Genomic DNA, 12,884 nt, shown 5'->3' with positions numbered 1-12,884 from the left:
GACCGCTCACTGACCAGCCTCCTACATGTGACCAGTGGTATGCAGTGTCCACCACTGCTGATCTTCTCACCTGACCGCTCACTGACCAGCCTCCTACATGTGACCAGTGGTATGTAGTGTCCACTACTGCTGATCTTCTCAGCTGACCGCTCACTGACCAGCCTCCTGCATGTGACCAGTGGTATGTAGTGTCCACCACTGCTGATCTTCTCACCTGACCGCTCACTGACCAGCCTCCTACATGTGACCAGTGGTATGCAGTGTCCACTACTGCTGATCTTCTCACCTGACCGCTCACTGACCAGCCTCCTACATGTGACCAGTGGTATGTAGTGTCCACTACTGCTGATCTTCTCACCTGACCGCTCACTGACCAGCCTCCTACATGTGACCAGTGGTATGTAGTGTCCACCACTGCTGATCTTCTCACCTGACCGCTCACTGACCAGCCTCCTGCATGTGACCAGTGGTATGTAGTGTCCACCACTGCTGATCTTCTCATCTGACCGCTCACTGACCAGCCTCCTACATGTGACCAGTGGTATGTAGTGTCCACCACTGCTGATCTTCTCAGCTGACCGCTCACTGACCAGCCTTCTGCATGTAACCGTGGTATGCAGTGTCCACCACTGCTGATCTTCTCAGCTGACCACTCACCGACCAGCCTCCTGCATGTGACCAGTGGTATGTAGTGTCCACTACTGCTGATCTTCTCAGCTGACCGCTCACTGACCAGCCTCCTACATGTGACCAGTGGTATGTAGTGTCCACTACTGCTGATCTTCTCACCTGACCGCTCACTGACCAGCCTCCTACATGTGACCAGTGGTATGTAGTGTCCACTACTGCTGATCTTCTCACCTGACCGCTCACCGACCAGCCTCCTACATGTGACCAGTGGTATGTAGTGTCCACTACTGCTGATCTTCTCAGCTGACCGCTCACTGACCAGCCTCCTACATGTGACCAGTGGTATGTAGTGTCCACTACTGCTGATCTTCTCAGCTGACCGCTCACTGACCAGCCTCCTACATGTGACCAGTGGTATGTAGTGTCCACTACTGCTGATCTTCTCACCTGACCGCTCACTGACCAGCCTCCTACATGTGACCAGTGGTATGTAGTGTCCACCACTGCTGATCTTCTCAGCTGACCGCTCACTGACCAGTTCACAGAAATTTGTAAGGCACTCTATAACGATTCCATGGTCCATGATATGCAGTAGAGAGGTCCAGGAGGACTACGATTCAATAATCACCTGTGTCTCTTGCCATCAGAAGATCATTAAGTACAAGGCTTTTTCAGTACTATGTCATCTCATTAATCCTAACTGGCATGGATCATACGGTAAGATGGGTTTCCAGTTGGATGGACACCACTTTCTCAATAACCTTCTCTATTAATGGAAGGTATGATACTGGGCTGTAGTCATACAGTCTTGGCCTACAGAAGGTTTTTTTCAGTAGAGATCTGACAGTTGCTTCTTTTAGAGGCTTAAGAAAAATGTCTGTCTGAAATAGAGTGTTGTACTATTTTGGCAAAAACGGAACCAATTACATCTATGCACTCAATTAGAAGTTTGTTGTGGCTGGTTCCAGATCACAAGTGGTGGAATGCAACCTTTGTGTAATTTCAACAAGGTCTTCTACATCCAGGTGGTAAAAGCTAGTCCAATAGGTCAGATAGCCCACATTTTCAAGCTTACCTTAGCACTTTGATGGCACTGTTGGGATTCCAGCCCGGATGTAGGATACATTGCCAGCAAAGAAGATTGCAAACGCATTGCACCTTGACTGGGAGAGGGTTGCATCAGGCTGCAGACATGCTGGTCTGCAAAGCCTCCCCACAGTAGGGAAAAAGCTGAGCTGGTCTGTTGTTTGCTTCCATAGTCTCACTGACAGGAAGCAGTTTGGCGTTGTGATATCGTATATAGGAGCTATAGTGTCCATTGCAGCCGCCCCATCCCTATTATAGTCAGAATGGCAAAGTATAAGACAACATATAAGTTTCACACACTTTCTGGTAAGGCTAACACTAACTTAACAGAGACCAGTTCTCTAGACACCAGACAACTTGTTTAGCATCGGTCACACTGAACAATGAAAACATGCCAGTTTTATACCTGATACTCCTCTCACAGCCCTGGCTTGATGGACAGGTGATACTCTCTCAGCTGCTCGTGTTTAATTGCTCTTACTACAGGCACACCCTGTTGGCTTGCTGTATCTGTGGGAAAAGACACTTGCAAAGCATGTACGTTAATCAGACTCTACTTTTATTTTGTCAGATATATGTCCTCCTCCTGTTCATCTTTAAACTCGGTGCATGGCTGCACAAATGTCTAACGTTGTTTGCATCCTTTCTCGGCTGATTGTCAGTTAAATACCTTCCTTTGTTACAAGTTATATACATGGGGTATATATAATAGGGATATAATAGTGTTATACAGAGAGATGTATGATAGAGATATATGCAGATAGACATAATAGTGATCTACATGTATCTATATATATAATAGTGATATACATGGGGTATATATAATATGGATATAATAGTTATACAGAGAAAGATATAATACAGAGAGAGAGATGATAGTGTTATATACAGAGATATAGAATATACAGGGGTATATATATAATAGAGTTATACAGAGAGAGATGATAGTGTTATATACAGAGATATAGAATATACAGGGGTATATATAATAGAGTTATACAGAGAGAGATGATAGTGTTATATACAGAGATATAATAGTGATATACATGGGGTATATATAATATGGATATAATAGAGTTATACAGAGAGAGATGATAGTGTTATATACAGAGATATAGAATATACAGGGGTATATATAATAGTGTTATACAGAGAGAGATTATAGTGTTATATACAGAGATATAATTGTGATATACGTGGGGTATATATAATATGGATATAATAGAGTTATACAGAGAGAGATGATAGTGTTATATACAGAGATATAGAATATACAGGGGTATATATAATAGAGTTATACAGAGAGAGATGATAGTGTTATATACAGAGATATAATAGTGATATACATGGGGTATATATAATATGGATATAATAGAGTTATACAGAGAGAGATGATAGTGTTATATACAGAGATATAATAGTGATATACATGGGGTATATATAATATGGATATAATAGAGTTATACAGAGAGAGATGATAGTGTTATATACAGAGATATATAATAGTGATACAATATATAATAATCCAGCTCTATACCCATCACGTGACGTGTGGGCGTTGCCATGGAAACAGCCGATGTCTGTGACTTCAGCGCCCATCGGTGACATGGTTCCGGTTTGCATTGACAGCAAGGCATTCTGGGACATTTCTGAGAACGTCGCTGTGCAGCTCCCAGCATGCATTGTGACCGGAACTGTGTTTCTTGGAGTCGCCTGGGTGCTACTTCCCCCTTGTAAAGCTGTTGATCGGGTATCGCGACATGAAGGCTCCCCAGGTATATCACGTGATACACGGGCATGGCTACATTATATCAGGTGTAGCTGAGGAGGATCACAGGTCACATGGGGGAGAGGGAGGTCACATGGGGGAGAGGGAGGTCACATGAGGTACAGCAATGGGGGAGGCAGGTCACATGGGGTACAGCAATGGGGGAGAGGAAGGTCACATGGGGGAGAGGGAGGTCACATGAGGTACAGCAATAGGGGAGAGGAAGGCAGGTCACATGGGGTACAGCAATGGGGGAGGCAGGTCACATGGGGTATAGCAATGGGGGAGAGGAAGGTCACATGGGGGAGAGGGAGGTCACATGAGGTACAGCAATAGGGGAGAGGAAGGCAGGTCACATGGGGTACAGCAATGGGAGAGGCAGGTCACATGGGGTACAGCAATGGGGGAGAGGGAGGTAGGTCACATGGGGTACAGCAATGGGGAGAGGGAGGCAGGTCACATGGGGTACAGCAATAGGGGAGAGGAAGGCAGGTCACATGGGGTACAGCAATGGGGAGAGGGAGGCAGGTCACATGGGGTACAGCAATAGGGGAGAGGAAGGCAGGTCACATGGGGTACAGCAATGGGGGAGGCAGGTCACATGGGGTACAGCAATGGGGGAGAGGGAGGTAGGTCACATGGGGTACAGCAATGGGGGAGAGGGAGGTAGGTCACATGGGGTACAGCAATGGGGGAGAGGAAGGTCACATGGGGGAGAGGGAGGTCACATGGGGTACAGCAATGGGGGAGAGGGAGGCAGGTCACATGGGGTACAGCAATGGGGGGGAGGGAGGCAGGTCACATGGGGTACAGCAATAGGGGAGAGGGAGGCAGGTCACATGGGGTACAGCAATAGGGGAGAGGGAGGCAGGTCACATGGGGTACAGCAATGGGGGAGAGGAAGGTCACATGGGGGAGAGGGAGGTCACATGGGGTACAGCAATGGGGGAGAGGGAGGCAGGTCACATGGGGTACAGCAATGGGGGAGAGGAAGGTCACATGGGGGAGAGGGAGGTCACATGGGGTACAGCAATGGGGGAGAGGGAGGCAGGTCACATGGGGTACAGCAATGGGGGAGAGGGAGGCAGGTCACATGGGGTACAGCAGTGGGGGAGAGGGAGGCAGGTCACATGGGGTACAGCAATGGGGGAGAGGAAGGTCACATGGGGAGAGGGAGGTCACATGGGGTACAGCAGTGGGGGAGAGGGAGGCAGGTCACATGGGGTACAGCAATGGGGGAGAGGGAGGCAGGTCACATGGGGTACAGCAATAGGGGAGAGGGAGGCAGGTCACATGGGGTACAGCAATGGGGGAGAGGAAGGTCACATGGGGGAGAGGGAGGTCACATGGGGTACAGCAATGGGGGAGAGGGAGGCAGGTCACATGGGGTACAGCAGTGGGGGAGAGGGAGGCAGGTCACATCGGGTACAGCAATAGGGGAGAGGGAGGCAGGTCACATGGGGTACAGAAATGGGGGAGAGGGAGGCAGGTCACATGGGGTACAGCAATGGGGAGAGGGAGGCAGGTCACATGGGGTACAGCAATGGGGAGAGGGAGGCAGGTCACATGGGGTACAGCAATGGGGGAGAGGGAGGCAGGTCACATGGGGTACAGCAATGGGGAGAGGGAGGCAGGTCACATGGGGTACAGCAGTGGGGGAGAGGGAGGCAGGTCACATGGGGTACAGCAATGGGGGAGAGGGAGGTCACATGGGTTACAGCAATGGGGGAGAGGAAGGCAGGTCACATGGGGTACAGCAATGGGGGAGAGGGAGGCAGGTCACATGGGGTACAGCAGTGGTGGAGAGGGAGGCAGGTCACATGGGGTACAGCAATGGGGGAGAGGGAGGCAGGTCACATGGGGTACAGCAATGGGGGAGAGGGAGGCAGGTCACATGGGGTACAGCAGTGGTGGAGAGGAATGCAGGTCACATGGGGGAGAGGGAGGTCACATGGGGTACAGCAATGGGGGAGAGGAAGGCAGGTCACATGGGGTACAGCAATGGGGGAGAGGGAGGCAGGTCACATGGGGTACAGCAATGGGGAGAGGGAGGCAGGTCACATGGGGTACAGCAATGGGGGAGAGGGAGGCAGGTCACATGGGGTACAGCAATGGGGGAGAGGGAGGTCACATGGGTTACAGCAATGGGGGAGAGGGAGACAGGTCACATGGGGTACAGCAGTGGTGGAGAGGGAGGCAGGTCACATGGGGTACAGCAGTGGTGGAGAGGGAGGCAGGTCACATGGGGTACAGCAATGGGGGAGAGGGAGGCAGGTCACATGGGGTACAGCAATGGGGGAGAGGGAGGCAGGTCACATGGGGTACAGCAGTGGTGGAGAGGGAGGCAGGTCACATGGGGTACAGCAATGGGGGAGAGGGAGGCAGGTCACATGGGGTACAGCAATGGGGGAGAGGGAGGCAGGTCACATGGGGTACAGCAGTGGTGGAGAGGGAGGCAGGTCACATGGGGTACAGCAATGGGGGAGAGGGAGGCAGGTCACATGGGGGAGAGGGAGGCAGGTCACATGGGGTACAGCAATGGGGGAGAGGGAGGCAGGTCACATGAGGTACAACAATGGGAGAGATTGGCGCAGGTCACATATTGGAGAATTCAGTTTATGATAACATGTAATATGTTTCTCTCAGTGATGGTTGTGACTCTCCCTGTTAGAAGCTGATAAGTTTTGATGAGGTAGCGGTGGTTTTCTCCGAGGAAGAGTGGGCACATCTGGATGAACAGCAACGCGACCTTTACAAACAAGTCATGTTGGACAATTACCAGATGCTGGTCTCTGTGTGTAAGTTGTTTTATATATGATATAGTAGTAATTAGCGTACTATACGGAAGCGAGTAGCTGACGTCCTGCTGTTCTTAGGGGTTTATAACATTGAATGTCCATCTCCTGAGTGACATCTGTGCTCTAAGGTATGTGAGACATAGAGAGTATGATTAATGGATAGCAAGACCCTGAATAGCATTTCCATATAGGGGGCATTACAGTAAAATACATTTAGCAGTAACCTGATTTTTCTCTGCGCCATAAAATTAAAAATTAATTTAATTATTTTCTCTCCCTCCACCAGAAATCACTGTAACCACAGTTCTACAACACGTCAATAATATAGGACTGAAAGCACATACAATATATAAATATAAATTAGATTTTGTCTTCACAGATATTGTGGTGTACGACGTGTGTATATAGTGTGTGTAGGTGTTTATTTGGTTTATATATTGTCTCGTGTCACCAGGTGAACCTACAGTAATATCAAAGATACAACGAGGGCATGAGCCTTGGATGAGCGGCCACTGGAGTGTTGATGGGGCGCACTTAGCAGGTGAGTGTAAAACATGGGAAACATGCTGCTGTCTTTTCTGCTACAACTTTTATGAACTGCAGCACTGCATATACCACATTTCATTTTGTGGGACCAGATATTTAAATGAGATTCACAGAGTGGAGTAGCTGCATTTCCGGTTTAGCAGAGATGCCGGAAGCACTTTTCTTCCTTGCAGAAGGACTTGTTTTTAGGTATTCTCAGAGATGGGGCCACGACTGCCACTTACAGTGAGACCTTGTGCACCTTTTTAGTCACACTTTATACATCAAAGTGATAAAGAAAAACATTCAAATGTATACAATAACATGTAATAAAGTGTATGTGACACAATGCCAATGGTCTGTAGTACAAAATCCAATGCATTTGCAGGGCTGAATAACTTACACAGGGGTACACTAAAAACCTATATTCTATAATATAAGTGGTAGAATGTATAATCCTTAGAGAGTAGGTGATGTGATAATCCACTGAAATAAATATTATAACAGCTTTTTCCCAGTGATGGAGATTCCCCCTGCACTGTAACACTGAGAACTACCAGTCCCTTCAGTCTATCTTCCTCATATAGAGAGTTATTCCTGATTTTTCTGTCTCCATCCCATTCACTGAACTTCATGGAACATTCAGAAGGACCATACATAATAAAGCAAATTATTTTTATAATTTCTCCCAACCCTTATGGTATCCTTGTCCACTAGTTACTGGGCATGTTGGAGACACAGATTACCCCATCTAGGAATGCCCCTCTACTTCTAGGGTGTGATGTAACCCCATAGCGTCTGACACTCGGTATGACTTGAAGTAATGGCTTTTTATTATACGCAAAAAACTGTTATTTCTGACTGTGACTTGTATTTTCCCTTTGTACAGATATAGTTTCTATGAACAATAAGGAGCAGTTCCCAGGTGACCACATTTCACAGTTGTTCAAAAAGAATAAATCTGGTTGTCTATCTCCATCCACTGAAAGGTCTGCAAGGGCCACCTTGGAGAAATCCATTGAAAATCGAAGAGAGCTCATTGTGCGTCTGCAGAAATTACCAGCTGTCAGAAGAACAGGGGCAGATTATGTTCTGTCAACACTCTCAAAGCCGGGATTGGGCTGCACAGGAATGTTTGTGAATGATAAACCAAAGATCTCAGAGCCTGTGGAGAGCAGCTTACATGATCTACAGCTCAACACCACATTACCTAATAAAAGGCAATGCCAGCACCAAATAAAGCCAAAATTAAGAGTTAAAGTAATAAAGTGCAGAGAGCAGCCAGATAATATGGTCATTTATGCTGGTAGGGGTGTGCAGAATTCAAATTGTGATCATGCAAATGTTTCAATGCATAAAACTGATGTACATCTCACAGCAAGTGGCAAAACATATGCCGAAAATGAGAGTAGAACTTTGTTTGAAAAGAAATGGCCAGCAAAAATTAAAGAAATTGTTAGTCATACTAAAATGTCAGACTCTGCAGGTATTGTAAAACAACCACATGCCAAACTGACAGAAGCAATAGACACAACAAGTGGAAGAGTCGTACAGGATGAAGCACATTTTGAGAATAAATCTGTACCTTCGAAATCACTGGTTGATATACGCAGTGTGGACACAGAGAAGAGCTCTGCACATGTGGAATCACAGGTTAATGTACGGAGGGTGGACACAGAGAAGAGCTCTGCACATGTGGAATCACAGGTTAATGTACGGAGGGTGAACACAGAGAAGAGCTCTGCACATGTGGAATCACAGGTTAATATACGGAGGGTGAACACAGAGAAGAGCTCTGCACATGTGGAATCACAGATTAATGTACGGAGGGTGAACACAGAGAAGAGCTCTGCACATGTGGAATCACAGGTCAATGTACGGAGGGTGAACACAGAGAAGAGCTCTGCACATGTGGAATCACAGGTTAATATACGGAGGGTGGACACAGAGAAGAGCTCTGCACATGTGGAATCACAGGTTAATGTACGGAGGGTGAACACAGAGAAGAGCTCTGCACATGTGGAATCACAGGTCAATGTACGGAGGGTGAACACAGAGAAGAGCTCTGCACATGTGGAATCACAGGTTAATGTACGGAGGGTGAACACAGAGAAGAGCTCTGCACATGCGGAATCACAGATTAATGTACGGAGGGTGGACACAGAGAAGAGCTCTGCACATGCGGAATCACAGGTTAATGTACGGAGGGTGGACACAGAGAAGAGCTCTGCACATGTGGAATCACAGGTTAATGTACGGAGGGTGGACACAGAGAAGAGCTCTGCACATGCGGAATCACAGATTAATGTACGGAGGGTGGACACAGAGAAGAGCTCTGCACATGCGGAATCACAGATTAATGTACGGAGGGTGGACACAGAGAAGAGCTCTGCACATGCGGAATCACAGGTTAATGTACGGAGGGTGGACACAGAGAAGAGCTCTGCACATGTGGAATCACACCTTGATATGTGCACTGTGAATGATGAAAAGAGATCTGTATATGCGGGGTCACGGCTTACCAAGGGTATTTCAGACCTGCAGATCTCTCCATCCAATCTTAATCTTGACCGAGCTCTGGAAAGTAATCTCCTGACTTTTGGACACAGTGCTGTTACTAGGAATAAGAAGATGGCTTTCCCAGTTTATCCATGTGTGAAAGATGAAAATTTATGCAAGAAAGAAACTGATAAAAAGTCTCATCATTTTAAAATCAGGAGTAGATCAGAAGTAAACGTTATTTTAAGTGAAAAGGATGTAACCAAAAAAGAATTGTGTGTAGAAGTGAAATCACAAAGCAGAAATCACTTTAATGCTTCTATGTTGAAATGTTCCAATAAGAATGAGCATAGGTCCAGTGGTCACACTGCTGGGGATAAATTAGTTACTACTCTACAAAACCATGTACCTGCTAATAACAAAGAAATGACCAACACACTAGAAGCATCTAATGGTCAGAACATGGAAGCTGTTTTACTGGAGACTTCCAAACGTCCCAGAAAAAGAATTGATCTTAAGAAAAATGCGTTTGGGAGAACAAGTGATGCAATTTGCAAGATGAAACTGCATTCTGCTTTTGACAGGAAAAAAACTATTATCACCTACCCTGGAAAGAGGCCTTGTACCTGTGTGTTACCCACTGCCAAATCTGAGGAGCAGAGTGACCCAGCTCCTTGTACAGATGGCCCTGAGAAGCAATGCGCCCCTACCAGAGTGACAAGGTATCTGTATTGCTCACCTAATGGTAACAGTTTTACAAAAGTTGAAACAAATGAGCCGTATTCCAAGAAGATGCGCTCCAATCATACAGGTAAATTAGGCAAAGTGCAATCAAACTCAAAGTGTAGAATGGTGGAGAGAAGAATTTGCAGAAATCAGTTTTGTATTTGTGGCAAAAAGTGCAAATATCAGAAATTAAATGAGTTAGCAAAAATGAAAGGACGTCTGTGCAAATACAAAGAGAAATATTTAAAAAGGAAATCAAAATGGTCTACAAAGGTGGAACGGGTTTCTGAAGAGTGCAATAAATGTAGGAAAATTTTTTCCATTCTAGTAAACAAAACTAGGTATCAACACAGTGGAAAAACTTGGAAGACACATGCGTGTAACATACGTTCTGGTATCAGAAGGAAAAATAAAACTTGTATTGAATGTAAGAAGATGACTCGTGATAAAAGTGTATCCTCTAGAAAAGAGACCTATTCCTGCAGTGACTGCGGGAAGAGATTCCTCCAGCGCTCTGTACTTCTTCTCCATCAGAACAGCCACATGGAGGAAAAGCTGTTTGTCTGTCCCAGCTGTGGGAAAAGGTTTGTCCAGCATTCGTTGCTTATCTTGCATCAGAAAACACATAAAAACAATAAGCCTTTTCAGTGTATGGAGTGCGGCAATATGTTCTTTAGTAGATTACTATTTCTAGAACATCAACGGACCCATAAAGAGGAGAAACCACATCATTGCTCCGATTGTGGAAAATGCTTTGCTGACAGTACAACACTTCTTATACATCAGCGAATACACACAGGAGAGAAACCATTTAACTGCAGAGATTGTGGAAAAAGCTTCAGTCAGCATTCAACGCTGGTATCTCACCAACGAATTCACACGGGAGAGAAGCCATACGAATGCCGCCAGTGTGGGAAAAGATTCAGCGATCGTTCAGCTTATGTCAGTCATCAGAGAACTCACACAGGGGATAAACCCTTCAGGTGTGAAGAGTGTGGTAAAAGGTTTTCCCAAAGCTCAAACCTTCGCAGACACGAACGGCTTCACACAGGACAGAAACCACATGTGTGTTCTAAGTGTGGAAAAGCTTTTAATGAGTATACAAAGCTAAAATCCCATGAAAATGTTCATCTAAAGAAAGAAGGTAAAGAGGCCAGAAAATGAAATATTTTAGATGTAAGAATGATTCTATAATTTAATGTCTAATCTGAATGTAGTCCATGCAAAGATGTAAATAGGACATATTTTCCACCTGCAACATTTTATGAAATGTCAGGTTAATAAAGGTTTAATATATCAAATATTATAGAACGCAATAAAATTATGCAAAAAGACGTTATTTTTCCCTTTCTGCCAGTACACATGATTATTTATGCTTTTCATTCTGAAAAGCAACTTGGTCTGCTATTTTGTACATTGCTGTTAATGGCACTAGGACAGTGCCTAGGACTGTGGGATAGCGGTAGACCACCCTACATTCACAACACATTACGTAGTGCTTCTCTGAGGGCATCCTTTATCCTGCCTGCTGAAAACATGCTGGGGAATAGGAGGTAATAAGGATTCCCAGAGGAGGACACAATGATACTGGATTGTGGATACATTGGATTATAATGCAGTGTTACCATTAATGGTTAGACAAAGAGGTTGTTGGAGAGTTCTCATGGAGTAATTGAATTGCGGTTCTGTAGTGAGTGTTTCAGAGCTGCAAAAGTTGTAGATAATCTGAAGGGTGAGTGATACAAGGTAATAAAATATTAGGAAATGGTCCAAGAAGTGATGATGATATGGTAGATGATATATTCACTGCTTGGCATGGCTAATATTGAGAGGTTTCGATAAGATGAATTGAGGAGGAGGCAGGGTCACAATGAATGTTATAGTAGTTAGGATGGTATAGAATGTAGAAAGCAAACAAACTAAAAAGCCCCACTTGATGTTGGTATAAAAATGAAACAATCAGTTCAAGCCGCACTTCAAACTGGAAATAAAATAAAGAAACAAAGAGAGCAGCCCTAAGGTCAGATGGTGTGTGACCTCTTTAATCAGACGATTTACAAACCACTGTAATTAATGTAAAATGTGCCCAGTGTTCTCATGCAATATCTCTGTGACAATGTTTATAATATTTCTTTATTCAAAAAGAAATAATATAATTTAATTTCCGTATTATAGAAATAAAAAAATGAATGTTTTGGACTGAGAGTAAATCCACACAAACAAGGAAGAAACATACAAATTCCACATAGAAAGTGTCCTGGTCAGAATCGAAGTCATGACCCCAGAACTGTAGGCAGGAATACTAACCAATGTGTCACCATGGGGCCTGGACAGACAATTGAATGCATTATTTAGAAAGTGAACAATTTTCCTGGACTCCAAAGACCTATCATAAAATGCTGCATTTGTGTGTACTGCTTGTTACATTGTGAAACAACAGTTTGTGTGTATCTAACTTGCCAAGGTGAGGTTGAGGTGCAGTACCATAAATTACATCTCCAACTTCTAGGATTTGCTATGTTTTGATACAAATGATCAGAGCAGTATTGGCCTCGGGCTAGTCTTGTTTGCCTTGTGTATGTGTTCCACATATGTCTGTATTTAGTAAGACCCTGAATAGCACCATTTAATTTGGATCTCTAGCATAGGGCATATCTAAACCAAATGGGTTCAATGAGATTTGAAGTAAATCAAGACAGTATAGTTGAAGTAGCCAAGGCAGGTGACTGAAAAAGGCAGAATGCAGAATTAAGAGTCGGCTGTCACTAAGGAAGTGTTAGAGCTGCAAATTTTTTTTATATTTTAGTGTAAATGATTGTTAAGCTTGATTTTAAAAGTTTTATTTCACATAC

At 44.9% G+C, this 12,884-nt stretch overlaps 2 protein-coding genes across 6 annotated transcripts in view; one reads left to right on the top strand and one right to left on the bottom strand.

Annotated features, from left to right (window-relative positions):
• The window catches only part of LDHD (lactate dehydrogenase D), a 70,528-nt gene extending 67,256 nt beyond the window's left edge, over positions 1-3,272 (bottom strand). The window contains exon 1 of one of the 2 annotated variants that reach the window (XM_075189475.1): positions 3,254-3,272. The gene's annotated coding sequence lies outside the window, so the exon portion shown is untranslated. Of the gene's footprint in view, positions 1-2,122; positions 2,205-3,253 lie in introns of those variants that run through there. The other variant, XM_075189473.1, reaches the window with a different exon arrangement.
• LOC142104664 (uncharacterized) lies at positions 3,124-11,366 on the top strand. 4 transcript variants are annotated; one of them, XM_075189471.1, is made up of 6 exons: positions 3,124-3,491; positions 6,156-6,282; positions 6,737-6,823; positions 7,697-8,676; positions 8,731-8,838; positions 8,947-11,366. In XM_075189471.1, exons 1-6 carry the CDS (start codon positions 3,477-3,479, stop codon positions 11,194-11,196), a joined length of 3,567 nt encoding a protein of 1,188 aa, XP_075045572.1. In that variant the 5' UTR covers positions 3,124-3,476; the 3' UTR covers positions 11,197-11,366. The 4 variants fall into 4 exon arrangements, with proteins under 4 accessions (XP_075045572.1, XP_075045571.1, XP_075045573.1 ...); XM_075189470.1 differs by having other exon boundaries at positions 8,731-8,892; XM_075189472.1 differs by lacking the exon at positions 8,731-8,838 and having other exon boundaries at positions 3,126-3,491.
• The last annotated feature ends 1,518 nt before the right edge of the window (positions 11,367-12,884 follow it).

This window comes from Mixophyes fleayi, chromosome 10, assembly GCF_038048845.1.
Source record: "Mixophyes fleayi isolate aMixFle1 chromosome 10, aMixFle1.hap1, whole genome shotgun sequence".
In the NCBI taxonomy this organism is placed as follows: Eukaryota; Metazoa; Chordata; class Amphibia; order Anura; family Limnodynastidae; genus Mixophyes; species Mixophyes fleayi.
Note: the sequence above shows the minus strand (reverse complement) of the source record. Positions and strands in the feature narration are given on the sequence as shown.